This window comes from Macaca fascicularis, chromosome 6 (assembly GCF_037993035.2).
Source record: "Macaca fascicularis isolate 582-1 chromosome 6, T2T-MFA8v1.1".
Classification (NCBI taxonomy): Eukaryota; Metazoa; Chordata; class Mammalia; order Primates; family Cercopithecidae; genus Macaca; species Macaca fascicularis.
Window position 1 is genome coordinate 147,140,063 of NC_088380.1, and position 26,737 is coordinate 147,166,799.

Genomic DNA, 26,737 nt, shown 5'->3' on the forward strand with positions numbered 1-26,737 from the left:
GATAGCAGCTGCTTGAGCTGCCTGCTGTCGGAGACTCCTGTATGTCATCGCGCAGCGTGGGATTTTGCGGCTTCCTGACAGCCCTGGCTGTCGCTTGACTTGATCTTGAGTTTCACCAAGCCACGAAGGACTAGCGTCCCTCTCTCCTATCCCAAGGGCATTAAGCCTGTCTGAAGTAGGAGAGTAAAAACTTACACGCAGTTCCCAACTTTACGTGTCGTGACTAGGGAGGGAATTGACGGTCGCACAGTTTACCTAGGCCAAACTGGGCCACAGCCGGACAAGGAAGTAGCAGATCTCTCAAGCGCGGTTCCTTCGCTGCGCTCCACCCACACCAGCACCGGCCAACCGACCTCTCCTGTAAGAGGGAGAACGTCCCGGCGACACTTCCGGCCCCGCCTCCTGAGGCGGAAGCAGAGTCCCAGGCTGCTCCTCCGGTGCCTGGGACTGGTTCCGAGGGTGGTTCCGAGGCTGACTGCCCTGCGGCGGCGTGGCTCGCAGTAGTCAGCATGGACCGCACTTGTGAGGAGAGGCCCGCTGAGGATGGGAGCGACGAGGACGACCCAGACTCCATAGAAGCCCCTACCCGGATCCGGGACACTCCGGAAGACATCGTGCTGGAAGCTCCGGCCAGTGGGCTGGCGTTCCATCCGGCCCGTGACCTACTGGCTGCAGGGGACGTGGACGGGGACGTGTTCGTGTGAGTGCGAGGCAGGGCCGGGGGCGCTGGGTCTGGAAGCTCCCCGGGGATGGAGCTGGGAACAGGAGAGAGGAGAGAAAGTTGCAGGGAGACAAATTTTGCGTGATTGATTGGGTCCGATTCATTCAGTAACATTCAGCTCTTATTATCACACCAATCTGTTGAAAGAACTGGAATGTCGTGACAGAGCCCAGAGACCGTAGTAGGACAAAAAGCCCTTTAAGGCCTTGTTATTTCCCAGCGAATTATTATTTATTTACTTACCTATTTATTTTCGAGACGGAGTCTCGCTCTGTCGCCCAGGCTGAAGTGCAGTGGCGCGATCTGGGCTCACTGCAACCCAGATTGAAGCAAATCTCTGCCTCAGCCTCCTGAGTAGCTGGGATTACAGGCGCCCGCCACCATGCCCGGCTAATTTTTTTTGTATTTGTAGTAGAGACGGGGTTTAACCATCTTGGCCAGACTGGTCTTGAACTTCTGACCTCGTGATCCACCTGCCTCGACCACCCAGAGTGCTGGGATTACAGGCGTAAACCACTGCGCCCGGCCTCCTACCGGATTATTATATTGTGCCCGAAATAGGCTCAGCAGACTCCTTTAATTGATTTTTCAAACCACAAATCTTGGCTCACGCCTGTAATCCCAGCACTTTAGGAGGCCGAAGTGGGCGGGTCACCTGAGAGGCTGGAGCTCGAGACCAGCCTGTCCAACATGGTGAAACCCCGTCTCTACTAAAAATACAAAAATTAGCCGGGTGTGGTGGCGCGGGCCTGTAATCCCAGCTACGCGGGAGGCTGAGGCAGCAGAACTCGGGCAGTGAAGGTTGCAGTGAGCCAAGATCGCGCCACTGCACTCCAGCTTGGACGACAGAGTGAGACTCAAAAAGAAAACAACATAGGCCAGGTGCGGTGGCTCACGCCTGTAATCCCAGCACTTTGGGAGGCTGAGGCGGGCTGACCATGAGGTCAAGAGATCGAGGCCAGCCTGGCCAACATGGTGAAACCCCGTCTCTACTAAAAATACAAAAATTAGCTGGGCATGGTGGCACACGCCTGTAGTCCCAGCTACTTGGGAGGCTGAGGCAGGAGAATCACTTGAACGCAGGAGGCAGAGGTTGCAGTGAGCTGAGATCGCGCCACTGCAGTCCAGGCTGGCGACAGAGACTCCATTTAAAAACAAAAAAACAAAAAAGAAAACAACATAAATCTGAGCAGACACTCCCTTGATTAAAACCCTTCAATGGTCTGCTTTTAGGATTTAGTACAAATTCCTCAATCCCGCTTTCAACGCCCTGACCATCTGTGCTCATTCATCCATACCTTTTAAAAATATATCTTGGGGCAGGCGTGGTGGCTCACACCTGTAATCCCAGCACTTTGGGAGACCAGGTGGGGTATCACCTGAGGTCAGGAGTGGGAGAACAGCCTGGCCAACATGGTGAAATCCCGTCTCTACTAAAAATAGAAAAATTAGCTGGGTGTGGTGGCGGGCGCATGTAATCCCAGTTTCTCGGGAGGCTGAGGCAGGAGAATCGCTTGAACCTGCGAGGCAGTGAGCCGAGATGGTGCCATTGCACTCCAGCGGGCAACAAGAGCAGAACTCCGTCTCAGAAAAATAAAAATAAAAAAATCTCGAAACCTCAGCCCCTTTGCACATGCTATTCTGTCCGGAAAACTCCTTTCTCCTCACTTTTACCTACTATCTCTGAGTTCCCAGGATCTCTTCCCTCTTCCTCTATCCCCAGACTAAAATTGGTTACCTATTAGATGCTGCCATGACACCAGGTGACATGGTACCTTTCCCTTAGTAATGAATGGTTGGTAACCATATATCCGTTTGTGTAATTATTTGAATGCTGTCTCCTTCACTAATGTTTTTCAAATGTCTTTGACCTTGCCTCTCAGAGAAATACCTTTTACATTATATATGCTGATACAATTTCTGATTTTATTCTATTATTGTGTGCATGTACACAAAATGCTGATTGTAGCTTTCCAGTCTGTTATATGACTAGAATGTGAAAAAACACTGTTCTGGAGTGTAATCTGTCGTCGGTTTTGTTCTCTATTTTATCTCCAGCCTCTAGTTTAGGGTAGGTGCTCAATACGTGTTTGACTTTGTTTTTTTTTTTTTGAGACGGAGTCTCGCTCTGTCCCCCAGGCTGGAGTGCAGTGGCCGGATCTCAGCTCACTGCAAGCTCCACCTCCCGGGTTCACGCCATTCTCCTGCCTCAGCCTCCCGAGTAGCTGGGACTACAGGCGCCCGCCACCGCTCCCGGCAATTTTTGTATTTTTTTAGTAGAGACGGGGTTTCACGTGTTAGCCAGGATGGTCTCGATCTCCTGACCTCGTGATCCACCCACCTCGGCCTCCCAAAGTGCTGGGATTACAGGCTTGAGCCACCGCGCCCGGCACGTGTTTGACTTTGAACAAAAGATACAAGTTAGAGGCAGTGGAAAACTTGAAGATGCTGTGCTTATCAGATTTACTTAATGAACTTAAACCTCAACCCCTCCGTTAGCTGTAATGGCCTTGAGCGTGTTAACTTCTGTATTTTCATCTTTGAAGGGGAATTATACCTACTCTTGCAGAGGGGACAAATTTGCAGTACAGTGCAATTTTACAGTTCCCTTCTACTACTATCCATATTTATGGTGCCAGGCACTTGGGAGTTGCCCTAGACATCCACCTTTCTTCACATTCCACACAACTTTGTTGCTTCCCTTGTCTTAAAAAAGGTTCTGGAGGAAAATTCTTGGTTCTTCCCTTCCCCACCCTCAGCCATGACTATTGTGAAAAGGTTCCTTTTCAGAGGATTAAATTCAAACTTCTACTTGGCTCACGTGGTCTCATGCCCACCCCAGCCCATCTTTCCCGATTCAGTCATGCTACTCTCCTGCTACAAGGAACCCTCCTCATTCCTTATCTCTGCTGCCTCCAGTATCTGGCCCTTGCTCTCGGCCAGGTAAACTCTACTCTTGTATGATCCAACCCACATGTCACCACCTTAGCTTTCCAGGACTCTCTTCTCCCTTCCCAAGTATTCATTCAATCTGTGAATGTTTATTAAGCTACTTTTTCATGTTCGGCACTGGGACGGAGAAAATGAGCAGGCTCAGTTCTGCCCACCTGGAACTCACTGGCAATTAAGCATGTATTCATTCTGCCCTTTTTGAGGATCTGCTCTGAGGCAGGCACTGGGAGTATTCTGTAAACAGTACTCACCTCAAAGTTGTTTACAGGCTGGTGCCTCTTCCCCACCTCCATTTTGATCCTGCCTCTTTTTTAGCACGTACTCTCAATGTACTGTAATTGTGGCTTTCTGTAGCTCCTGCAGACCTGAAGTGCAAGAGCCTGCTCTACCGTACTGATTTTTACATTTCTAACTTCTGGGGCTGGTTTTTTGTCATTGATGTAAGAAATATTTCCTTCACAGTGGTCCAGACCCAATCGTTGTCCAGGCTGGGGCTTTCAAAGATGATAAAGAGGGGTTGGGTGGGATCACAAAGAAATGTTGAGCAAATATACCTTGAATTAATATATATTGAAAAAAGCAAGACCTAACATTTCAAACTCACTGAAAATGGAGAAATGAGATGGTAAACTTTGGGCTTGGAGGTGTAGAAGCAGGAACTCCTAGGTAGGTGGGAAGGCTGCTCTGTCTAGTTGGTCTCTGCACTCAGTGCAACCCAGGATGGGTCTGGAGTCATTTACTCTCCTTCCCCTCTCCCCAGCTTTTCCTACTCTTGCCAAGAGGGAGAAACCAAGGAGCTATGGTCATCGGGTCACCATCTCAAGGCCTGCCGAGCTGTGGCCTTCTCTGAAGATGGGCAGAGTGAGTACTGGGGAAGACAACCAGCAATGTGGTGGAAGGGAGCAGTGAGCAGCACCATGACCTGGGCACCTTTTCCCCAGAGCTTGTTACTGTCTCCAAGGACAAAGCCATCCATGTTCTAGATGTGGAGCAGGGCCAACTAGAAAGACGTGTTTCCAAGGCTCATGGGTAAGGAGAACAGCCAATTCTGTGTATGTGCATGGAGGTGAAGGGTAAGGACCAGGAGGTCCCCATTGGGACAGAGATGCTCCAAGAAGTTCTACATCTGTGTCTCTAGTGCCCCCATCAACAGTCTTCTGCTGGTGGATGAGAATGTTCTGGCCACTGGGGATGACACGGGTGGTATCCGTCTCTGGGACCAGCGGAAGGAAGGCCCCTTAATGGATATGAGGCAACATGAAGAGTACATCGCAGACATGGCTCTGGATCCAGCCAAGAAGCTGCTGCTGACAGCCAGGTACAACCTCAAATCTGCCTTGCCTCCCCTCCTCTCCCTGTGAAATGTCTTCCTCACATGGACCTTGTGTCTAAGCCTATTGCTCTACTCTCTACAGTGGGGATGGCTGCCTTGGAATCTTCAATGTTAAGAGGCGTCGATTTGAGCTGCTCTCAGAGCCTCAGTCTGGGGATCTGACCTCTGTCACCCTTATGAAAGTATAGCTGGGTATGGTGGGATGGAGGGGTGTATGCTGGGGGCTTAGTCTAAGGCAGCTTCCACATCATTTTCCCTATTTACCTGCAGTGTGGGAAGAAGGTGGCCTGTGGCTCCAGTGAAGGTACCATCTACCTCTTCAACTGGAATGGCTTTGGGGCCACAAGTGACCGCTTTGCCGTGAGAGCTGAATCTATCGACTGCATGGTTCCAGTCACTGAGAGTCTGCTGTGTACTGGCTCCACCGATGGAGTCATCAGGTGAGGGAAGCCTGGACAGCCCTTAGGTCACAGGAAGGGCAGACCCAGTTAGCCAGTACTCAACACTGTTGTTTCCCTGCCCAGGGCTGTGAACATCCTACCGAACCGAGTGGTGGGCAGTGTGGGCCAGCACCCTGGGGAGCCTGTGGAGGAGCTGGCCCTTTCCCACTGTGGCCGCTTCCTGGCCAGTAGCGGCCATGACCAGCGCCTCAAGTTTTGGGACATGGCCCAGCTGCGAGCTGTGGTGGTGGATGACTACCGTCGGCGCAAAAAAAAGGGAGGACCACTGCGGGCTCTGAGCAGCAAGACTTGGAGCACTGATGACTTCTTCGCAGGACTGAGGGAAGAGGGAGAAGACTCCATGGCTCAGGAAGAAGAGGAGGAGACTGGGGATGACAGTGACTGAGGGAATGAATTGAATCTCAAGACAGGTCCTCACCAGGCAAGAGTCTTGCTTATTGAGCTGCATCCCCAGAGAAGATATTTTTTTTTAAAAGACAGGGTTTTGCTGTCATCCAGGCTGGAGTGCACTGGCTTGATCATGGCTCACTGCAGCCTCAATGTGCCCAGGCTCAGGGTGTCCTTCCACCTCAGCCTCTGGAATAGGTGGGACTGCAGGTGTGCACTACCACACCAGGCTAATTTTTAAATTTTTTTGGTAGAAACAGGGGTCTGTGTTGTCCAGGCTGGTCTACAACTCCTGGACTCAAATGATCCACCTGCCTCTGCTTCCCAAAGTGCTGGGATTACAGGCACGAGCCACCACACCTGCCAAAAAACATTTTTTTGAGATAGGATCTCACTCTGTCACCCAGGCTGGAGTGCAGTGGGTTGATCATGGCTCACTGCATCCTTGACCTCCCCGGCTCAAGTGATCCACCTCAGCCTGCCTGGTAGCTGAGACTTGGCATGTGCCACCATGCTCGACTAATTTTTGTGATTTTTTTTTTTTTTTTGGTAGAGACTAGGAGTTTCACTATGTTGACCAAGCTGGTCTTGAACTCCTAGAATCAAGTGATCCTCCTGCCTTGGCCTCCCAAAATGCTGGGATTACAGGCATGAGCCACCGTGCCTGGCTGGATATGAATTTTTTTTTTTTTTTTGAGACAGGGTTTCGCTCCTGTTGCCCAGGCTCGAGTGCAATGGCATGATCTCGGCTCACTGCAACCTCCGCCTCCTGGGTTTCAAGTGATTCTCCTGCCTCAGCCTCCCAAGTAGCTGGGATTACAGGTGTCCGTCACCACGCCAGGCTAATTTTTGTATTTTTAGTAGAGACAGGGTTTCTCCATGCTGGCCAGGCTGGTCTCGAACTCCTGACCTCAGGTGATCCACCCGTCTCAGCCTCCCAAAGTGCTGGGACTACAGGCAAAAGCCAACATGCCTGGACTGGATATATATTTATAATACCCTACAGTGTAGCACAAGAAGATGCATTCAAAGCGCTGATATGAGGAAGTACTTGCCCCGTAGCAGCTATTCACTCTATCAGTATAAGACAAACTCTAAGCTAGGGCAAGATAGCACAGACACAAGTATATACTAACCAGGGGTTTAATATAAATACAACCAGCATAGAAAGACCCAAAACTACACAGAAACCAAAACCAGAATGCCATGTGGTGGAGCCAAAGGGCAGAATTTCTGACCCCTGTGGCTCAGCTGCCCCTCCCCGCAAATAAAAACCAACAAAGACAAATCAGGACAATAAAGAAGATTCATGCTAAGCTGTGGCAGAGGGGGGAAGGTATGATCGGGTGGGTGTGGGACAAGGAATGGCCATGGAAGACCACAGGGTAGCTTGGACCCTGGGCTGGGAGGGGGAGAGCAAGGCCCCTCACCACAACTTAAGCCAAACCTAAGCTGCCCCAGGTGCCGTAGGTCCCTGTCCCAGCAGGGAGGCTGATGGCCTGGGCCCATGCCTCTCCCCACCTTTGGGAGTCAGATAGTGGCCACCCAGGCCTGCTGGGCTGGGGCCTGACACAGGCTCTGCCTGCCCATTCAGGCTGCCTGTGGAGAGAGAATGGAGTCACTGTTTAACCATGGTACCTGCCTCAGCCCCAGCAGACCACAGGAGGCTGGCCCCAGACTCACTGAGTGCCTGCAGCAGCCGAACAGACACAGCATCCTTGGCCACCTCATGCCCATCCTGGCCATCTAGGGTCAGCACAACCCAGATGAGGCCACTGAAAGGCACCGGATGCCCAGGAATCACCACCTGATACCAGAAGCGGTGCCAGCCAGCAGGTCCTATGCCCAAACACTTAGTGAGGAACACAGGGCTGCCCAGCTTCATTCGTTGGCACAGCAACTGCAGGGTAGCCCGAGCCCCTTGGGACCCTAACTTGTCCCTTGCCAAGGCCAACTGGCTGCCCTCTGGTTGTGGGGGCCGCAAGGAGGGACCCACAAGCTGCTGGCGGAGTCGCTGCTTCAGGTCTGGCTTGAGCCACTCCACAGCCACCTGCTCTCCACAGAGGTGTGACTGCCCTGCAGGAAAAAGGTAAAGATAAGGGCAGGTCCAAACCCTGGGCCCAAGCCTCCAGGTTGTGAGCCCTTTGGAGCTCACAGTCCTGTAATGTGTAGCCTTCGCATTTCCTGGTAGTGTGACCATGGGTAAGAAAAGACAAGCCTTCAGGCTCCACTATTTGCAAAGGGAGTATAACACAACTGCTACCTTACAAGTTTCCTTGGAGAAGTACTGGTTAATGCAGGCTTTGTCTGCCTCATAACCATCATAATGGCTAATCTTTACTGCCAAAAGTTGCTGTAAGTCAGTCAGTATGCTAAATACCATACACCCATTATGTTACTTAATTCTCACAACCGTCTGAGGAAACAAATACTATAGTAAAAGGCTCAGTTGGGTTCCCTTGAGCAAATCAATTTCTCTAACAGTTTCCTCACAGCTCGAGGGTCCTGTGCCTATTATGCGGTGTGGGTGTAGGGGAATGTTGAGGATTAAGTCAGGAGATAATGCTCGGGAAGTGTTACCAATTTAGGTAAGTGGTGGTGGTAGCACCATTGGAAGTTTTAAAACTCTGAGATCAAATAGTAAAGGGTTGCAAATTCTGGCATGTTTGACTCTAAGATCTTGTAACTTTAACAGCTATGCTCAGTGTAAAGTGCCTGGCAGAACGCGTTTGGCCCCAACCAGCCCCCGGCCACAGCCTACCTTCCACCAGGGCCTTTTTGGCCATGGCAGCGGCCCGGTGAGAGCTGAATTTGAGCAGAGCGATCTGCCCAGGCGCCGGTCCGGGGCTGGGCAGCAGCCGCGCCTCCTGCAGGCCGGGACCCAGCGGCTGCAGCGCGAGCAGCAGCGCGCTGCGGGTCAGATTCAGCGGCAGGCCGTCAACGCTCAGCTCACACTTCTCGGTGCTGCGGCACACGAGCAGCGGGCAGGACGGCCGCAGCGGATGGTTGTGCAGCGTGGCGATGGCGGCCTGCGCGCCGCGCCGCGAGCTATAGCGGGCATAGGCGAAGCCGCGGTTCAGGCCGCTGAAGGTCATCATCAGGCGGAACTCGTAGAGGCGGCCCACGCGCTGGAACAGCGGGATAAGCTGGTGCTCGTACACGTCCTGAGGCAGCCGCCCGATGAATACCTCTGACCCAGCTGGCGGCGGGCTGCCCACCCAGCCTGTGGGAAGGGGGTATGCAAGGCCACCGTCAGGCGACGCTTTCGAATTCTGAGCCCACGGACCCAGCGCGCGAGGGTGGGAAGCGATGTGAACCAAGGTTTGTGAAATGGGCTTACACCCGTACCCTGGGTGGTTGGCATAATTAGGTGACTGCGCTAACGAAGGGGCTGGCGCAGAGTAGGTACACCTTGAGATTGGCCCCCTCCCTCGACGGGGCGGGTGGGCGTGGAGCCACAGTTCCTCCTTTGCTGGGGGATATAAATCCGGGTAGTTTGCAGTTCCTGACAGTGAAGGCTGGGGCAGCCCCTCCCCCAAAGGGGGTTGGTGTAGCCGGACAGGCAGAGGGGCTGGGACTACCGTACCTGGGGGTGGCCCGCCATACTTCCTCTGCCCGTTCACCTGCACCAGGCGGATGCCTGTCTCCCTGACCCACGCCTCCAGCGCCGCCTTGTTCTCTGGATTCACCCTCTCACACCACAGCTGAGAGGGAAAGGAAGGTTGGAATGGCGGATCGCCAAGTCCGCCCCCCACCTCTTCTGTGGGTACTGGGGTCACTAAAGCCGACCCCCGCTCCGGCGCCGGCCCCCAAGTCGCCAGCCGCTTACCTCACAATCCCGCTTGGACTGCATGGCCCTCCCGCTGGCCCCCTCCTACCCTCTTTATAACTTCCTCCCCACCAGCCTCTGGAAGCTTCCCTACCCCTCCACCCCGCAAGCTCTCATTGGCTCTGAGCGCGACCCCGCCTCCCAAGGGGGTGGAGGTATCCACTGCACGTGCGCCGCCCGGGCTTCGCTCAGACCCTCAGGTGAAAGCTGCAAATTAGTGGGTGAGTACCTACGGGGACTGCCTCCCGAGGAGGAGGAGCTCCCAAGCCGCAGGGTGGACGCTGGAGACAAGAACCTCTGGGTCACAAGGTTACTGTCTTTCTCCCTTTTCCATCCCTACATTGGTCTGCCGGGGAAGGTGGGGCTAGGCATCAGTGACACGCAGGCTCTGGTTGAGGTTGAGGCATTTTATTGGACCTTTGGCAATTGATAGGGAGGCATCTGCTCCAACTGGTGCGAGGCCCTGTAGATGAGACCATCTCAGGCTGGGTCCTTGTAGCCCAGGAGCACAGACTGGACTAAGCCCCCAGGGCCTTGTATGAAAAAGGTGTAGTATCTGGCCATTTTTGCCAGTAATAATCAATAAAATAACCATAATAAAAATTAAAGTCTCTGTTCTGACCAGTCTTCAGGTCTTCCTGCTGAAACGGAAAAGTGCAAAGCAGTTGAAGTACATATGCAGTTTGTCTTAACCTCAAATAGTACCAGTCCCACTTCCTTTCCTCTGATAGATTGCTCAGTTCAGCAGATGCGGAGGGGCTGGCCTGTTCTCCTTTTGATTTCCTCCACAAGGTCTTCTCTTCGGACATTCACCTGGCCAGGATGGGAGAAGAAGGTGGTATAAGCATCTTCCATTCCACTGCTGCCCGAGTGCCTAGTTTCCTCTAGCCCTCTAGGCATCAGTCTCAGCTGGGAGCAGGAACCTAATTAAACACCTCAGGCTAGAGTGTGCCTCTTGGGGGAGCCAACAAAACATAGGGTATATGCAGGGACGGAGATCTCACCCTACTAAGACTACAGTAACAGGTTAAGCTCTCAAGTCTTTTATGGTTGTATTAATATCAATGCCAGGCTTTTTCTCAGGTCTTGAATGGGCATGGGCCTGCCAAAATGGCATACATTCTCTGTCCCTTAGCCTTCCTGCCCGCTTCCCTTACCTCTTCTCTGCTAGTCACTGAACGGAGCTTGATGACCCCATCCTTGAGTTCCTGCTCGCCAATGATAGCCACCAGTGGGATGCCTGCCTCCTCACAGTACTGCAACTGGTTCAAAAGCTTTGGGTTCTTCTTGTACAGCAGCTCAGCCTGCAGGGGACAAGAGCAGAAGAGGAAGGCTGGCTTCTGCTGTCCTCAGGGACAGAGGGTGTGCAAGCTGGCACCTTGTTCTTAGCTCCACTTTTGAGAAGTAATGGCAGGATCCATTATGGGTGAGCTTTTATTCAGTTTGTGCCCAGCACACCCAAGTTTGCTGCCACCCTGGGGCTTGCCTCCCATACCTTGATCCCAGCATCCCACAGTTCTGAGACAAGCTTTAGTCTTTCTTCTAGCAGCTTCTTCTGTGCAGATGCCACAAGTACCTGTGTCTCCGTGGTCCGTACTTTCTCCTCCAAAGCCTGGGGAAGGGGCAGATAAGAGTCAGAGAGCTGGGCTAACACCTTCAAGGAGCAAACAAAGCAGGCTCTAGTCAGGATCTTGAGACCAGGCCCAACTCAGCTCTACCAGGGCAGGGGCCCTGTCTTCTCATCTAGCACCTTAGGCATAAGGTAGCTTTTAGTAGATATGAGGACTGAACTAACTTGTACATAGGATGTGTCAGAATAACTAACTTAGGGTAAGAGTAAAGGTAGCTTTTTTACAGTAACTTCAAGCTTATCTCCATGTAGTACTTTTTTTTTTTTTTGAGACAGGGTCTCTGTCACCCAGGCTGAAGTGCAGTGGCATGATCACTGCAGCTTTTTTTTTTTTTTTTTTTTTTTTTTAATCTGTAGAGATAGGATCTCACCATGTTGCCCAGACTGGTCCATGTAGTACCTTAAGGGTCCATCAAAGCATTCACACAGAAGTACTACTATGAGCCTACCCCAACTAGATCACCCTTGGCAGTTTTAGTCCCCACTTACTATCTACCCATTTATGACACTGTGCCTCTCGCACTTCAGTTACAGGGCACAGGCGTGTATATGGGTATGGGGAAAGGAGAATGCTGCTGCTGCTTCCCTTGTCTTTTTCAGGAAAACTATTTTCATAGTTCTTACAATGTAAGATGCCTACTGGAAGAATGATCTCAACTGGGAAACGGGTGGTTTCCACCCTAGAGAAAAGGCATAGACCGTGGGGAGGTTGCCAGAGCATTTCCCAGAGGATGAAATGCAACCAGCCACTTAAGACCAGCAGCAACAAAGGAGGGCTTGAGGCCACGAGAGGCTTCCTTGGTGTTACTCTAGGTGTTAGAGAGTCACGGTAGCCATGTGAGGGATCCCAGGGCGTCAGACACATGCTTCCCATTTAGAGACAATATTGCAATGTGGTTAGTGGCAAGACTTTGGAGTCAGACCGCGTGGATTCAAATTCTGACTCTACCACTTACAAGTTTCATGGCCTTAAGCAAATTATTTGATCTATAATGCTTCAGTTTTCTCATCTGGAAAATGCAATTAATAAAATTAGCTACTCTCACAAGGCTGTGGTAAGAATTATATTTTGATAATGCATGAAAAGCACCAAGCACAGTGCCTGGCACAAGGCACTAAAATGTTAAGTATTCTGTATCATGAGGAAGATCTAAGTCTTGGATACAGCAGCCCATGTTTGTGACAGCCCTGAAGGAAGCAGAGACCCAGAGCAGAGGATTTAGTGGAGAAAGATGGATTAAAGATCCATAAAACTGACCTATAATGGGGTAGAAATCTGTGAAAAAGAGCAATAATCTTTTCTCCATTTCTGTGAGATGTTCCCTACCCAAAGCAGCACCACTCACTCCCTTGGAGATCAGATAGCTTAGGTGCCACCACCTGCTCAGACTGTCTTCTACCCACCCCGTAGGACCTACCTCTAGTCTCTGTTCCACGATGGAGAAAATCCGCTCCACCCCAATGCTGAGCCCCACACATGGCACCTTGCGCCCTTTGGGGTCGAACATGCCCACTAGCCCATCATAGCGCCCTCCAGCAGCCACACTGCCCACACCCAGGGGCTCTTCCCCTGCCTGGGCTGGGGTCTGTAGCAGCACTGCCTCATAGATCACCCCAGTGTAGTAATCCAGCCCTCGAGCAAGGCTAAGGTCAAAGGAGATCTGTGGAGATAAGAACATGGTCAGTGCCAGATTAAGATGAGGGATCTGAAGCCCCAGAGCTCAGAAGGGATCCCATCCCCAACTTGACTCACTTTGTCATCAATGCCAAATAGGGTCAGATACTCAAAGAGCAGTTTCAGGTCTCCCAGGCCCTCCAAGGCCTGCTTGTTTTGGGATAGTTTAGGATCCTGGAGCAGCTGTTCCACTAGGGATACCCCACCTGGGGAGACAGACTTGTGAGTGAGGCTGACAAGCAAACAAAAAAGGTAAGGGGGGTTGATCTTCTTGCCTGGACTCTAGTTGCCCATACATGTGTGTGTACATATACATACACACACTCACTCTCCTATGTACATACACAGAACAGTTTCAACTTTAGGACTGAGGGCAGTTGGATGGCTGCTGAGGAGGCTTGGTTCTGTTCCTCACCATGCTGCTGGACATAGTCCCCAATGCGGTCAGCCACCTCGGGTGCAAGGCCCTTCTCTCCCACCATCTCATTCTTCACCTCTTCCCAGGACACCTAGGCAGACAGACACCAGTCAGGGACCTCTGGGCAGCTTCTGCACCACAGAGCAGGTATGTACTGTCCTCAGGGAACAGTCTTGGAGCAGTAGCTGCCCATGAGCCTACATCCTAGGGCTAACCTTCCTCTGGTGGGTATAAAGGCATGCACCTCTCTCTCTCAATCTTGTTTTCCATTTCCCAAGGCAGGGTGGGATCTGGGAAAAGAAGTCAAGTACTTGGGTTGTTACCTTGTCCAGCTTGTCTACTGAGGAGCAGATGGTACGGAACTTGCTGTCAGAAACACCACAGATGGCAAACATCCCATCTAGAATACGTCGATCATTTACCTGCAAGGAATCAATGCATAGTGCGGAGGGAATCTCTTTTCTTACATGACCTGCGATAGTCATGGTCACTTGGGCTACTGGTCCCTCTGCACAAGGATCTTGTGAGAGGCCAGGCCCAACTTTGCCCTCCCAGCCTTGTCAGCACTGACCTTGACCAGGAAGTCGCCTATCTGAAGTGAACTCAGGATCTCGCACATGATCTTCAGGCACTCTGCATCAGGGATCATGGGATCAAAGTTCCCAGCAATGTCAAAATCCTGCAGGGAGAGGGTTAGCCAGAGGTCTTCAGGGATTCACCTTTCTGAAGGGGGGACTCTGGGAGCTCTGTCCTCTAGGAAGGCCTGGTTGCACTCAAGCATAGACTTTCTCTTTCATTTTCTTATCATCAGCCCAGAGGTAAACCCCAGCATCCTTGGGCTTCTCACCAGTTTTGGTTTCCTTTCTATCTACTGGGCTATTCCTTCATTTTCTACTTCATCATCTTAACTCCTCCTACTGGGTGGGGTGATTATATGGCTTTAGTGCTTAGCCATTTTCCCTATTCATCCAGAAGCCCTGGCATCAGTCTGGATGATTTGATGTATCAAAGCTAATTTCCTTATTCTCTGCTGTGATCCTATCACTGTGGTTTAAAATAAAGAGCACTGGACCAAGAGTTCTAGTCCTGACTTTGCCTTTCTTACCCCTATGATCTCTTCATCTGCGGGTATCAAGTTGACTCATATGTAAAATGGAGAGACTTTATTCTCCTCCTCCACCACAGGGACATTGTTAAATCTGCATGAAAACACCATAGAAGAGGCTGGGCGCGGTGGCTAACACCACCTGCACTTTGGGAGGCCGAGGCAGGCGGATCACGAGATCAGGAGTTTGAGACCAGCCTGGCCAACATGGTGAAACCCTGTCTCTACTCAAAATACAAAAAATTAACTGGGCGTGGTGGCAGGTGCCTGTAATCCCAGCTACTCAGGAGGCTGAGGCAGGAGAATCATTTGAACCCAGGAGGCAGAGGTTACAGTGAGCCGAGACTGCACCACTGCACTCCAGCTTGGGCAACAGAGCGAGACTCCTCAAAAAAACAAAAAACAAACAAAAAAAACACCATAGAAACCTAAGAGCATTATCTGGGTCATCCAATTTGCTCAGGACACTGTTGAGTACTCAATAGATTCTGCTGGCTTGAGAAAGCCCCAAGTAACCCATCCTGCCCCACGGTTTCCCGACACTCACACACTGGTAGAATTCCCGGTATCGGCCGCGGGTCATGGCTGGGTTATCCCGCCGATATACCTTTGCTATGTGGTAGCGTTTAATGTTGGTCAGTTTATTCATTGCCAAATACCGAGCAAAAGGAACCTGATGACAAAGAGTTAAGGAGAAAGCCCCTCCTATCACTGTCTGCAAGTTGATTATCATCACCAACAGAAGTTGGGGTCTAACCCCTCCCTATGTGGGTAAAACTGCCACCCATAAGATTAATAGCACTTACAAACATCAGAAAGCACCAGCTGTGCTACCACATGAGGCAGCTGAAGGCTCAAAAAAGATTAAGGCACCTTTCTCTTTTGTAGTGTTGACTGGACTTTTCTTTTTTTTTTTTTTTTTTTTTTTGAGACGGAGTCTTGCTCTGTCGCCCAGGCTGGAGTGCAGTGGCCCGATCTCAGCTCACTGCAAGCTCCGCCTCCCAGGTTCACGCCATTCTCCTGCCTCAGCCTCCCGAGTAGCTGGGACTACAGGCGCCCGCCACCTCGCCCGGCTAGTTTTTTTTTGTATTTTTAGTAGAGACGGGGTTTCACCGTGTTAGCCAGGATGGTCTCGATCTCCTGACCTCGTGATCCGCCCGTCTCGGCCTCCCAAAGTGCTGGGATTACAGGCTTGAGCCACCGCGCCCGGCCGACTGGACTTTTCTGAGCATGGCAAGGGGCTGGGCAGGTTGGCCACAGACCAGAAAAAGGCCCCCATATGGGATTTCTAAGCAGATGATTCTCTGTGTAGCTTGGAGACAAGGGAAATGTGTTGCTGGTCCATTAAGGCGAATTTTGTCCACTGGACAGGGCACGCGAGAGGTATTCTGGAGCCAGGGGATGACTGTAGAGTTGGAACTGGGCCCTGACATCAAGCTGAGGTCTCACTCAGGATTCAGAAGATTTCTAAGGGTGTGTATGCTCTGTTTAGCCAAAGTCCCACTCCTGGTTTAGAGAAATAATTCCCCTAATCGCCAGAGGCCTCATATTTGATCCTACCTACCCTACCATTCTTAAACCTGAGCCAAGTGAGTGCCAATCCATCCAAAGTCTCAAGTGCCCAAGTTTAGAAAGATACAGTGAGGTCATAGCGAAGGGACAGGAGCTCCCCGCCCTGGTCCTTCAGGTCATAGATAAGCTTGGAATCTTCCCCATACTTTCCCATCAGTGTTTCCTAGAGAAAACATAAATAAATGTGGTCATAGTAATAAATATAACAATTTAAAAGGAAATTTTAAAAACAAACATGACTGATTCCAACTTGTCTACATTTCCCTCTGCTCTTTATCCCAATTCTTAGGTGTCTGATGTAGTTATCATTGAAAGGAAACATCAATTTTGTGTTTTTTGTATTTTGATTTTGTAACAGAGCTGTAGAATTTTTGTTACATATTTTTCTCTTAAAAATCTTTTTTTCTTCAGACTCAACTTCTCAGCATGATTTTTTTTTTTTTTTTTTTTTGAGATGGTGTCTCACTCTGTCGCCAGGCTGGAGTGCAGTGGCGTGATCTCGGCTCACTGCAACCTCTGCATCCCGGGTTCAAGCGATTCTCCTGCCTCAGCCTCCCGAGTGGCTGAGACTACGGGCAGGTGCCACCATGCCCAGCTAAGTTTTGTATTTTTAGTAGAGACAAGGTTTCACTATGTTGGCCAGGATGGTCTCGATCTCTTGACCTCGTGATCTGCCCGCCTCAGCATCCCAAAGTGCTGGGATTACAGGCGTGAACCACAGCGCCCGGCCTGAAGTATTTTTAAAAGATGCATAAATTCCAGTGAGAAGAAGCTCTGTACTTACTTCCTCCCTAATGTTATACTGTTAGATGTTTAGGTTATTCTAATTTTAGAAAAAAATGTTTTAGGCCAGGCATGGTGGCTCACACCTGTAATCCCAGCACTTTGGGAGGCGGAGGCGGATGGATCACCTGAGGTCAGGAGTTCGTGACCAGCTTGGCCAACATGGTGAAACCCTGTCTCTACTAAAAACACAACAATGAGCTGGGGGAGGTGGTGGGCATCTGTAATCCCAGCTATTTGGAGGCTTAGGCAGGAGAATCACTTGAACCTGGGAGGCAGAGGATGCAGTGAGCAGAGATTGCACCATTGCACTGCAGCCTGGGTGACAAGAATGAAACTCTATCTCAAAAAAAAAAAAAAAAAAAAAAGCCCCATAACATTTCAATATATAATATTTAGGTATATAGCTCTTTTTTTAAAAAAAGTGTTTTTCTTGATGATAAACTACTAGGAATGGGTTATCAGACCAACAAACATAAATGTTTTTATGATGCCTGAGATTCGAATAATGTCAAAAGTAAAAACTGAGGAACGTCTTAAGGGCATTACAGCAGTCCTTGCCCTGTGATGTCTATAATTGGTAATAGCATATTTTGCTCACCAGGTTGGCAAAGATTAAAAAGCCTGAAACTTCCCAGTACGTAGTATCAGAAACAGTCACACACTAGTGTTATGGGCTGAACTGTATCCCCCTGCCCGACCCTCCCCAATTCATTTGTTTAAGTCCTAAATCCCAGTAACCTCTGAACATGACTACATTTGGTGATAGGATCTTTAAAGAGATGATTAAGCTAACACGAGGTCTCCAAGTTGGGCTCTAATCTAATATGTTGTTGTAAGAAGATAAAATTTAGACAGGACAGAGGAAAGACGATGTAAAGACAAAGGGAGGCTGGGCGCGGTGGCTTATGCCTGTAATTCCAACACTTTGGGAGGCTAGGGTGGGTGAATCACTTGAGGCCAGGAGTTCAAGACCAGCCTGGCCAACATGGTGAAACCCCGTCTCTACTAAAAATAGAAAAATTAGCCAGGCGTGGTGGCGCACGCGTGTAATCCCAGCTACTTAGGAGACTGAGGCAGGAGAATCGCTTGAACCTGGGAGGTGCAGGCTGCAGTGAGATAAGGTTGTGCCACTGCACTCCAGCCCAGGCAACAGAGCGAGACTCTGTCTCAATTTAAAAAAAAAAAAAGAAAAAGACAAAGGGAGACGATGGCCATCTACAAGCCATGAAGAGAGGCCTGGAACAGATCCTTCCTTTATGGGCCTCTGAAAGAACTAGGCCTGCCAGCATGTTATGTCAACGTCCAACCTCTGGAACTGTGAGAACATACATTTCTGTTGTTTAGGCTACCCAGTCTATGGTACTTTGTTGTGGTAGCCCTAGCAAACTAATACAATAGGTAAAAACAGTCTCATAAATATGTACAATTATATATCAATAAAAAGAGACAGGTACTACATTGATGAAGGAAACAACAGATAATTTCAGACAGGTTTATAGACTAAAGGCAATAAACCAGCTCATTGTGATAGAGGGAGAACAGCTACTTTAAATAGGTGGTTGGAGAAGACTACTTGAGGAGTGGCATTTTAGCTGAGCTCTGAAATTAAAATCTGGCTGGCTGGACATGGTGGCTCATGCCTGTAATGTCAGCACTTTGGGAGGCTGAGGAAGGAGGACCACTTGAGGCCAGGGGTTTGCAAGCAGCCCGGGCAACATAGCAAGACCTCTGTCTCTATTTGTATTTATGTTTTTTGAAAAAAGGAATTAAAATCTGCAGTCTCTAGTATAATCTGAAATAAATCATGCAAAGAGCTAAGGAAAGGGAGTTCAGGAAAAGGGAAGAGCAAGAACAAAGGTCCAGAGGTACAAACACACTGACTATGTTCCAAGAGTTGGAAGAAGACCAGAGTAGCATAGTGCGCAAGAGGAAAAATAGCATTAGCATGAGATGAGGTAGGAGAGGCAGTGGCCAGATCACCTAGGGCTCTGTAAACCTGAGTAAAGAGTTTGGGTTGTACTATAAGTGCAGTGGGAATCACTGGGTTTGAAGCAGGTAGTAATGCAATCTTGGTTGGTTGGTTGGTTTTAGAGACAGGGTCTTGCTACATTGCCCAGACTGGAGTATGGTGGCTATTCACAGGCACCACTATAGCACACTACAGCCTTGAACTCCTGGGATCCAGTGATCTTTCTGCTTCAGCCTCCTGAAAAGCTGGAACTACAGGTGTGCCCAGTTGCAATCTGGTTTTTAATAGCAAAGAACTAGTAACAACCTCAGAGTCCATCAATAGGAGAGTGGTTGCATATTTATGTATGTATGGTTTGGACGAATCTAGAAAACATCCCAAGTACAAACGCCCTGCAATACAATGTAGACAGGACCCAGACCACTCCAAAGAATGGCTCTCTTTTGGAAGCTGCTGGCCACAACCAACATAATAAAAGACAGGGCCTCTCCCTCCAAGCCATTCTTGTCCCGCTTGTTATTGGAGAAGACTGGTCTGTGTCCACAACAGGAGTGGGCCCTTTGGACCCTCACTCTCTTGTTGTCATCTTCTTTGTTATTCAAATGCCCACTCATCTACAATTGTAGTTTCTTCTTGCCCTTTCCTCACCTTTAGTTCAAATACAGGTGTATCAATGACTTCTGCACCATGGCGCTTGAAGCAACGGATGATTACGTCAAACACCTTCTCACGAACAGCCATCTGCCGGGGACTATAGTCTCTTGTGCCCTTGGAGTTGAAATCAGCCAGAGAACCAGAAATGAGGTTTGAAAACCAAGAACAATACATTTTGAAAATATAAAAGGATGACTTCAATAATGAAAAAGCAAATCCTGCTCTAAACAGATTTTCCTACAGGCCACTGAGTTTTAAAACAAGTACAAATAATTCCCTATTAATTCCCACACCATTTGCTATCTGCCTTACAAACTCCATTCCCTTTTAAGCTTGGGGTCTATTTTCTAAAATTCTTAGAACTCTTTTCTTTAAGTCATTTTCCTAAAAACTCTTTCTGGGATAACAGAACATTTCCTGGCCTAATAACAAACACCAACCTGAGGCTGGGCACAGTGGCTCATGCCTGTAATTCCAGCACTTTGGGAGGCCGAGGCAGATGGATTGCCTGAGGTCAGGGGTTCGAGACCAGCCTGGCCAACATGGTGAAACCCCATCTCTACTAAACAATACAGAAATTAGCCGGGTGTGACGCCTCGCCCCTTGTAGTCCCAGCTACTTGGGAGGCTGATGCACGAGAATCCTTGAACCTGGGAGGTGGAGGTGGTTGCAGTGAGCCGAGATCGTGCCATTGCACTCCAGCCTGGGCAACAGAGTGAGACTCTGTCTCAAAAAAAATAAACAAATAGTGGTGGCGGGTGCCTGTAATCCCAGCTACTCGGGAGGCTGAAGGCAGGGAGAATTACTTGAACCTGGGAGGCGGAGGTTACAGTGAGCTGAGATTGCGCCACTGCACTCCAGACTGAGCGACAGAGCAAGACTCCATCTCAAAACAAAAAAACAAAAAACAAAAAAAAAACCAACCAGTCGGGCATGGTGGCTCACGCCTGTAATCCCAGCATTTTGGGAGGCCGAGGTGGGCAGATCACAAGGTCAGGAGATCAAGACCATCCTGGCGAACCCTGTGAAACTTTATAACAGGTCTTTCAAATGTTGATACATTTCATTATACAATATCAGGAAGCCTTATTTATTTACATCACCTCAGATCTCATCAAGAAAGTCTTTTTTTTTTTTTTTTTTTTTTTGAGATGGAGTCTCGCTCTGTCACCCAGGCTAGAGTGCAGTGGCGCGATCTTGGCTCACTGCAACCTCTGCCTCCCGGGTTCAAATGATTCTCCTGCCTCAGCCTCAGCCTCCTGAGTAGCTGGGACTACATACAGGTGTGTGCCACCATGCCTGGTTAATTTTTTGTATATTTAGTACAGATGGAGTTTCACCATGTTAGCCAGGATGGTCTCGATCTCGTGACCTCATGATCCGCTTGCCTCAGCTTCCCAAAGTGCTGGGATTATAGGCGTAAGCCACCTTGCCCAGCCTGGTTTTTTGTTTGTTTTTGACACAGAGTCTCGCTCTGTCACCCAGACTGGAGTACAGTGGCATGTTCTCGGCTCACTGCAACCTCCACCTCCCAGGTTCAAACGATTCTTCTGCCTCAGCCTCCCAGGGAGCTGGGATTACAGACATGCGCTACCATACCTGGCTAATTTCTGTATTTTTAGTAGAGACAGGGTTTCACCATGTTGGCTAGGCTGGTCTGAAACTCCTGACCTCAGTGATCTGCCCACCTTGGTCTCCCAAAGTGCTGGGATAACAGGCGTAAGCCACCACACCCAGCAGAAAACTCTTTAATTATTGGGAAGCTGTCAAGCTTATGATGGAAGATACAAGTTTTCTAAAATTCTTTTTTTTTGAGATGGAGTTTCTTGTTGCCTAGGCTGGAGTGCAATGGCACGATCTCGGCTCACGGCAACCTCCACTTCTCGGGTTCAAGCGATTCTTGTACCTCAGCCTCCCTAGTAGCTGGCATTACAGGCACGCGCCACCACGCCCGGCTAATTTTTAGTAGAGATGGCGTTTCTCTGTGTTGGTCAGGCTGGTCTCAAACTCCCAACCTCAGGTGATCCGCCCGCCTTGGCCTCCCAGAGCATTGGGATTATAGGCATGAGTCACCACCAGCCCAAGTTTTCTAAAATTCTAACTTTCACCTGAATATTTGAATTTTATCACTGCCTACAGGCACTGTCAGATGTCTTCCTTGAGGTGACAAGGCTCACTTCGTTCATTGTTGTAAAAATGTCTGCCAAATATTTAAATTTGAAAAACCATAATTTATCTTTCAGTTGTTAATTCAAATAAAACAAGATGTTCTATGAAAAAAGTAGCTAGATCAGCTTGCAACTTGAACAATGGCATAAGCATTTTCCCTACCTTGGGGTGCAGAAGTGCTTTATATGTGCTTCCCATTTTGTCATAGCAAATATTTAAAAATAGGGTCCTCAAGGGTCAAGATTCAATAAAATTAGTAAGTTTTTTGGCCAGGCATGGTGGCTCACGCCTAGCACTTTGGGAGGCCAAGGTGGACAGATTGCCTGAGTTCAAGAGTTCAAAACCAGCCTGGGCAACATGGTGAAACATGTTGTAGATTTCTTGTGTTTTTTGTAAAATACAAGAAATTAGCTGGGTGTGGTGGTACCCGCCTGTAATCCCAGATACTCAGGAGGCTGAGGCACAAGAATTGCTTGAACCCGGGAAGTGGAGGCTGCAGTGAGCCAAGATCGTGACACTGAACTCCAGCCTGGGCAACAGAGTGAGATTCTGTCTACAAAAAACCCCAAAACAAACAAACGAACAAAGTTTTACCATTTTATCAATGACATTGTTAAGTAAAACTAAACTTTATTTATTTATTTACTTGCTGTGAGTGCATGGCAGTGAAGAACATACTGGCTATTAGTACAGTTTAGTGTCACTGTCTTAATTTATGCTGAGGCACCAGCAGTTCTACTCATCAGTGCTTTTGTGCCTTTGGTGCAAATGTTAACACAATAGAAAAGGCAGATAACATCTTAGAATTATTATAGAAGGGCTAGGCACAGTGGTTCATGCCTGTAATCCCAGCACTTTAGGAGGCCAAGGTGGGTGGATCACTTGAGGCCAGGAGTTCAAGACCAGCACGGCCAACACGGTGAAACCCCGTCTCTACTAAAAATACAAAAGTTAGCTGGGTGCAGTGGCACATGCCTGTAGTCCCAGCTACTCGGAAGGCTGAGGCAGGACAATCGCTTGAACCCAGGAGGCGGAGGTTGCAGTGAGCTAGGATCACGCCACTGCACTCCAGCCTGGGCAACACAGCAAGACTCCGTCTCAAACAAAACAAATGAATTACTATAGAAATAGTTTTGACCATGAAGATCCCTTGAAAGAGTCTTGTCTCACAATACTGAGTTTTCTATTGTTAATACTAAAATGGGTATTAACTCTCTAGCATAATCTTATTTTAATGCTATAATATGGAAAATTTCAAAGACACAATATAGAGAATAGTATTACAGGTCACCATTTATCCATTACCCAGCTCCAACAACCATTAATATCTGCTATTCTTATTTAAGCCCTTACATGTTTTTCTTAAATATTTTGAAATAAATCCCAGACGTCATATCATTTCATCCATAAATACTTCAATATGAATCTCTAACACATAAGGACATTTAAAAAACCCCAAAGACTCTATCTTTATTATAACTAACAAAACTAACAGCAACTCCTTAATATTATCTAATGCTAAGCCATGGTCAGTTTTTCCCTGTTGCCTCGATAATATCTTTTTATGGTTGATTTATTTGAATCAACTTCAAAATGAAGTCTATGCGTTGTAATCAGCTGATATGTCTATTTAATCTACAATAGTTTCCTTCCCTCCCCCACTTTTTTTTTTATTTTAAAAAGGTCATTTATTAACTAGGAAAATTGGTTCATTTGTCCTAAAAAATTTTTTCACATTCTAGATTTGGTAAACAATATGCTTAATGTGTCATTTAACATGTTCCTCCATCTCTAGTATTTCCTGTAAACTGATAGTTAGTCCAAAGATCTGATTAGATTCAAATTCAATTTACTTGGCAAGAGTACTTCACAGGTGGTGCTGTGTACTTCTTGTTGCATCACATCAGCAGGAACATGTCTAGTTGTCCTACTTTAGTGATGTTAAAACTCATCACTGGTGAGGACAGACTGATCCATCATAAATTCCACAGTAAGCTTTTCATCTAATAGTTTGAATAATCACTGATCATCACCACTTTGGGATTTTACACTGTCTCTTTAACCTCCGAATATGAGTTATATGTAGAAAGAAACAGCTCAATGAATTTAGGAGCCCAAAGAATTAACCTTAACACAAGGAAAACAGACATCTCCCCTCTCCTTTGGAATTCAATTTCAAATACATTTATTAAATAGAGTCATCCCTCAGTATCCGCAGGAGATTTGTTCTAGGCCCCGTGTGGATACCAAAAATCCATGGATGCTCAAGCCCTTGATATAAAAATATATGCACATCCTCCTATACACTTTAAATAGTCTCTAGAGTATTTATAATACCTTAGACAATGTAAAGGCTGTGTAAATAGTTGTTATACTATATTTTTTTATTTGAAATTTTTATTGTTAGATTTTAAAAGGTTTTTTTTTTTTTTTTTTTTTTTTTTTTGTAGAGATAGGGACTCACTATGTTGCTCAGGCTGGTCTCAAACTCCTGGGCTCAAATGATCCTCCCCTTGTGGCCTCTCAAAGTGCTGGGATTGGCCGGGCGCGGTGGCTCAAGCCTGTAATCCCAGCACTTTGGGAGGCCGAGGCGGGCGGATCACAAGGTCAGGAGATCAAGACCACAGTGAAACCCCGTCTCTACTAAAAATACAAAAAATTAGCCGGGCGCGGTGGCGGGCGCAAAGATAGATGTGTACCCGCCCCCCACCCGCTACACCCTTGTTCTGCTCTCTAATCTTTGCACGTACCAGAGGTTTCGTAAGTTCTGTAAGTACATGTTTCTCTTTCTGAGGCCAGGTCACAAGGAATGTTTAAGTAAGATAGCCAGGTCACAAGGTGTGTTTAAGCAAGATAGCCATAAACTGGTCGTGCAACCTGATGCAATATAATTAACTGCCTTTGTGTAAAACTGCTCTTCCGCCTCAAGGGTTGTACTGAAATATCAGAAATGGCGGGAACCAATCATAGTTTGCCAAATCGCTTTGTTCAAACTCCAGCCAATCATACCTCTAATTTGTATAATGATTCTATGCCTACTTTCCTTAGACTATATAACATTGTTCGGAGCTCAGTAGGAGGCTGAGGCAGGAGAATGGCGGGAACCCGGGAGGCGGAGCTTGCAGTGAGCCGAGATCGCGCCACTGCACTCCAGCCTGGGCAACAGCGTGAGACTCCGTCTCAAAAAAAAAAAAAAAAGTGCTGGGATTACAGGTGTAAGCCACCACATTCAGCCAGATTTTTTTTCTTAATTGTTTCTTTTCCCCTGAATGGTTTTGATCTCCACAGGTGGTTGAATCTGTGAATGTGGGACCTTGGGATATGGAGGGCTGACTATATCTATTTAGGCACCTAGTCTGTCTCAGGGTATATAAACCACAAAAATAACTACTTAAAGTTGGTGCAATAACAGAAATATGTATGAAGTGCCGAGAGAACCTAGATGAAAGGGTAAACAGTTCTGTTTATAGAACTTAGAGAAAGTGGAACTGAACTGGAGGATGAGCTCAGAATCTCCAACCTCATTCCACTCTACTCTCCTTTACTTAGTTCTAGCCATGTAGATCATCCTCTAGTTCCTCAAAACTACCAAAGTTCTTTCCCACTTTAGGGTTTCCATACTCTACCTGGACTTATCTTTGTCACACTTGTCCTCTGGCTATCTCCTACTCATTCACTAGATCGGTTAGTATATCACTTCCTCAGTTAGCCTTTCTCAGACTCCCCAGTTCTCCCTTATTTTTCTCAGAGCAACCTTAAAGTCTTTATATCATTTTTCACAATATGTAATTACATAACCATGTGTGGTGGCCAGGTGCGGTGGCACACGTCTGTAATCCCAGCACTTTGGGAGACTGAGACGGGCGGATCACTTGAGGTCAGGAGTTCAAGACCATCCTGGCCAATATGGGGAAATCCTGTCTCTACTAAAAATACAAAAATTAGCTGGGCGTGGTGGTGGGCACCTGTAGTCCCAGCTACTCAGGAGGCTGAAGCAGGAGAATCACTTGAACCCAGGAGACAGCGGCTGCAGTGAGCCAAGATGTGCCACTGCACTCCAGCCTGTGCAATACAGGATACTCCGTTTAAAAAAAAAAAAAAAAAAAAATCTGTGTGGGATTATTTGTTCTAAGTCTCTCTCCTTCAGTAGAATGTAAGCTCCATGAGGGGAGGCTATATTGTCCACCATGGTATATATTCAGTGCTTTGTATAGTGCTAGAGACACAGTGCTAAATACACATTTACTGAATGAACGAAGGAGTAGCAGCAGCAGGCTGACTCCCCGATCACCCAGCTGGCCTAGCTTCTGCCATCACTTTGCCATCCCAGAATGACTCAGGTAGAGTCCAGTCCAGTCCAGCCCAGCGCCCAGAGCGACTGTCCTCTCCTCTGCAGTATTTCAGATCCTCCTCAATGACCTGGTTTAAGGAGGCAGACATAAGCGCCCCGTGAGTAGAGTTAGAGACTTTCTCAGTGGCTCCCTACAGGAATGATATTACCTTGGGGGTTTTGAGCACAAACTTCTGTTTGCTTTCATCAGGACCCAGCTGTGCCTTCAGTTTCAGGAGTTTTCCCACCTCCTCCTCGATCTGTGGAGGGAAAGAAGGCGCTGAGCTAACCATCTGTCAGTCTCCTGCCTCCCCCGCCATTCATTCAATATTCCTCCCTCATCAGGATCTCTCTGCTCAGGCCTAGCTTTGTTTCTCTCGGGACCCACCCCGGATACCTCCCCACGCAGTCCACTCTCCTCCCTACAAGCCTGGTCGTTTCCCTCACATCCCTATCCTATGTCCCGAACACCCTGGCTTTACGTCCTCCCAGGCTTTGCCTTGGCCCTCCCCTGCTGCCTAAGTCTTACCAGCTCGGCGCTGGCCTTCTGCTGCTTGAGGCCTCGCACGCGCTCTCCCTGAAGTTTCACCAGCTCCTCTAGCGCCGCACGCTCTGCCATCCCGGCTGTCCACTTGAACCCACTGCTGCCTAGACCAGCGACGGCGGCCCCAGCCTCCGCAAGGATGACTTCCGGCTATCGAGTCGCCGGGTCGCACGCCTAGAGAGCCTCCGCCGAGCACAAAAAT

General features: G+C 48.5%; 3 protein-coding genes across 7 annotated transcripts; 1 reads left to right on the plus strand and 2 right to left on the minus strand.

The window, feature by feature from the left end:
- Positions 1 to 397: 397 nt before the first annotated feature.
- WDR55 (WD repeat domain 55) lies at positions 398 to 7,142 on the plus strand. The gene is made up of 7 exons (XM_005558008.5): positions 398 to 700; positions 4,434 to 4,534; positions 4,615 to 4,702; positions 4,812 to 4,991; positions 5,089 to 5,188; positions 5,277 to 5,446; positions 5,531 to 7,142. Exons 1-7 carry the CDS (start codon positions 510 to 512, stop codon positions 5,850 to 5,852), a joined length of 1,152 nt encoding a protein of 383 aa, XP_005558065.2. The 5' UTR covers positions 398 to 509; the 3' UTR covers positions 5,853 to 7,142.
- Positions 6,982 to 10,049, minus strand: DND1 (DND microRNA-mediated repression inhibitor 1). Of its 5 annotated transcripts, none has more exons than XM_073994427.1 (5): positions 9,913 to 10,049; positions 9,441 to 9,558; positions 8,616 to 9,077; positions 7,538 to 7,930; positions 6,982 to 7,453 (listed from the first exon to the last, which is right to left on the minus strand). In XM_073994427.1, the coding sequence occupies exons 3-5, from the start codon at positions 8,950 to 8,952 to the stop codon at positions 7,302 to 7,304; spliced, it is 882 nt and encodes a 293-aa protein (XP_073850528.1). In that variant the 5' UTR covers positions 8,953 to 9,077; positions 9,441 to 9,558; positions 9,913 to 10,049; the 3' UTR covers positions 6,982 to 7,301. The 5 variants fall into 5 exon arrangements, with proteins under 5 accessions (XP_073850528.1, XP_073850529.1, XP_045250265.1 ...); XM_073994428.1 differs by having other exon boundaries at positions 9,917 to 10,046; XM_045394330.3 differs by lacking the exon at positions 9,913 to 10,049 and adding an exon at positions 9,684 to 9,714.
- Positions 10,050 to 10,075: 26 nt separating this feature from the next.
- On the minus strand, positions 10,076 to 26,687 carry HARS1 (histidyl-tRNA synthetase 1). Its single transcript, XM_005558003.4, has 13 exons — positions 26,521 to 26,687; positions 26,162 to 26,251; positions 19,487 to 19,606; positions 16,151 to 16,246; positions 15,059 to 15,184; positions 13,978 to 14,085; positions 13,730 to 13,828; positions 13,404 to 13,497; positions 13,067 to 13,194; positions 12,732 to 12,974; positions 11,179 to 11,295; positions 10,841 to 10,987; positions 10,076 to 10,496 (listed from the first exon to the last, which is right to left on the minus strand). The coding sequence occupies exons 1-13, from the start codon at positions 26,608 to 26,610 to the stop codon at positions 10,425 to 10,427; spliced, it is 1,530 nt and encodes a 509-aa protein (XP_005558060.3). The 5' UTR covers positions 26,611 to 26,687; the 3' UTR covers positions 10,076 to 10,424.
- Between the last annotated feature and the right edge of the window lie 50 nt (positions 26,688 to 26,737).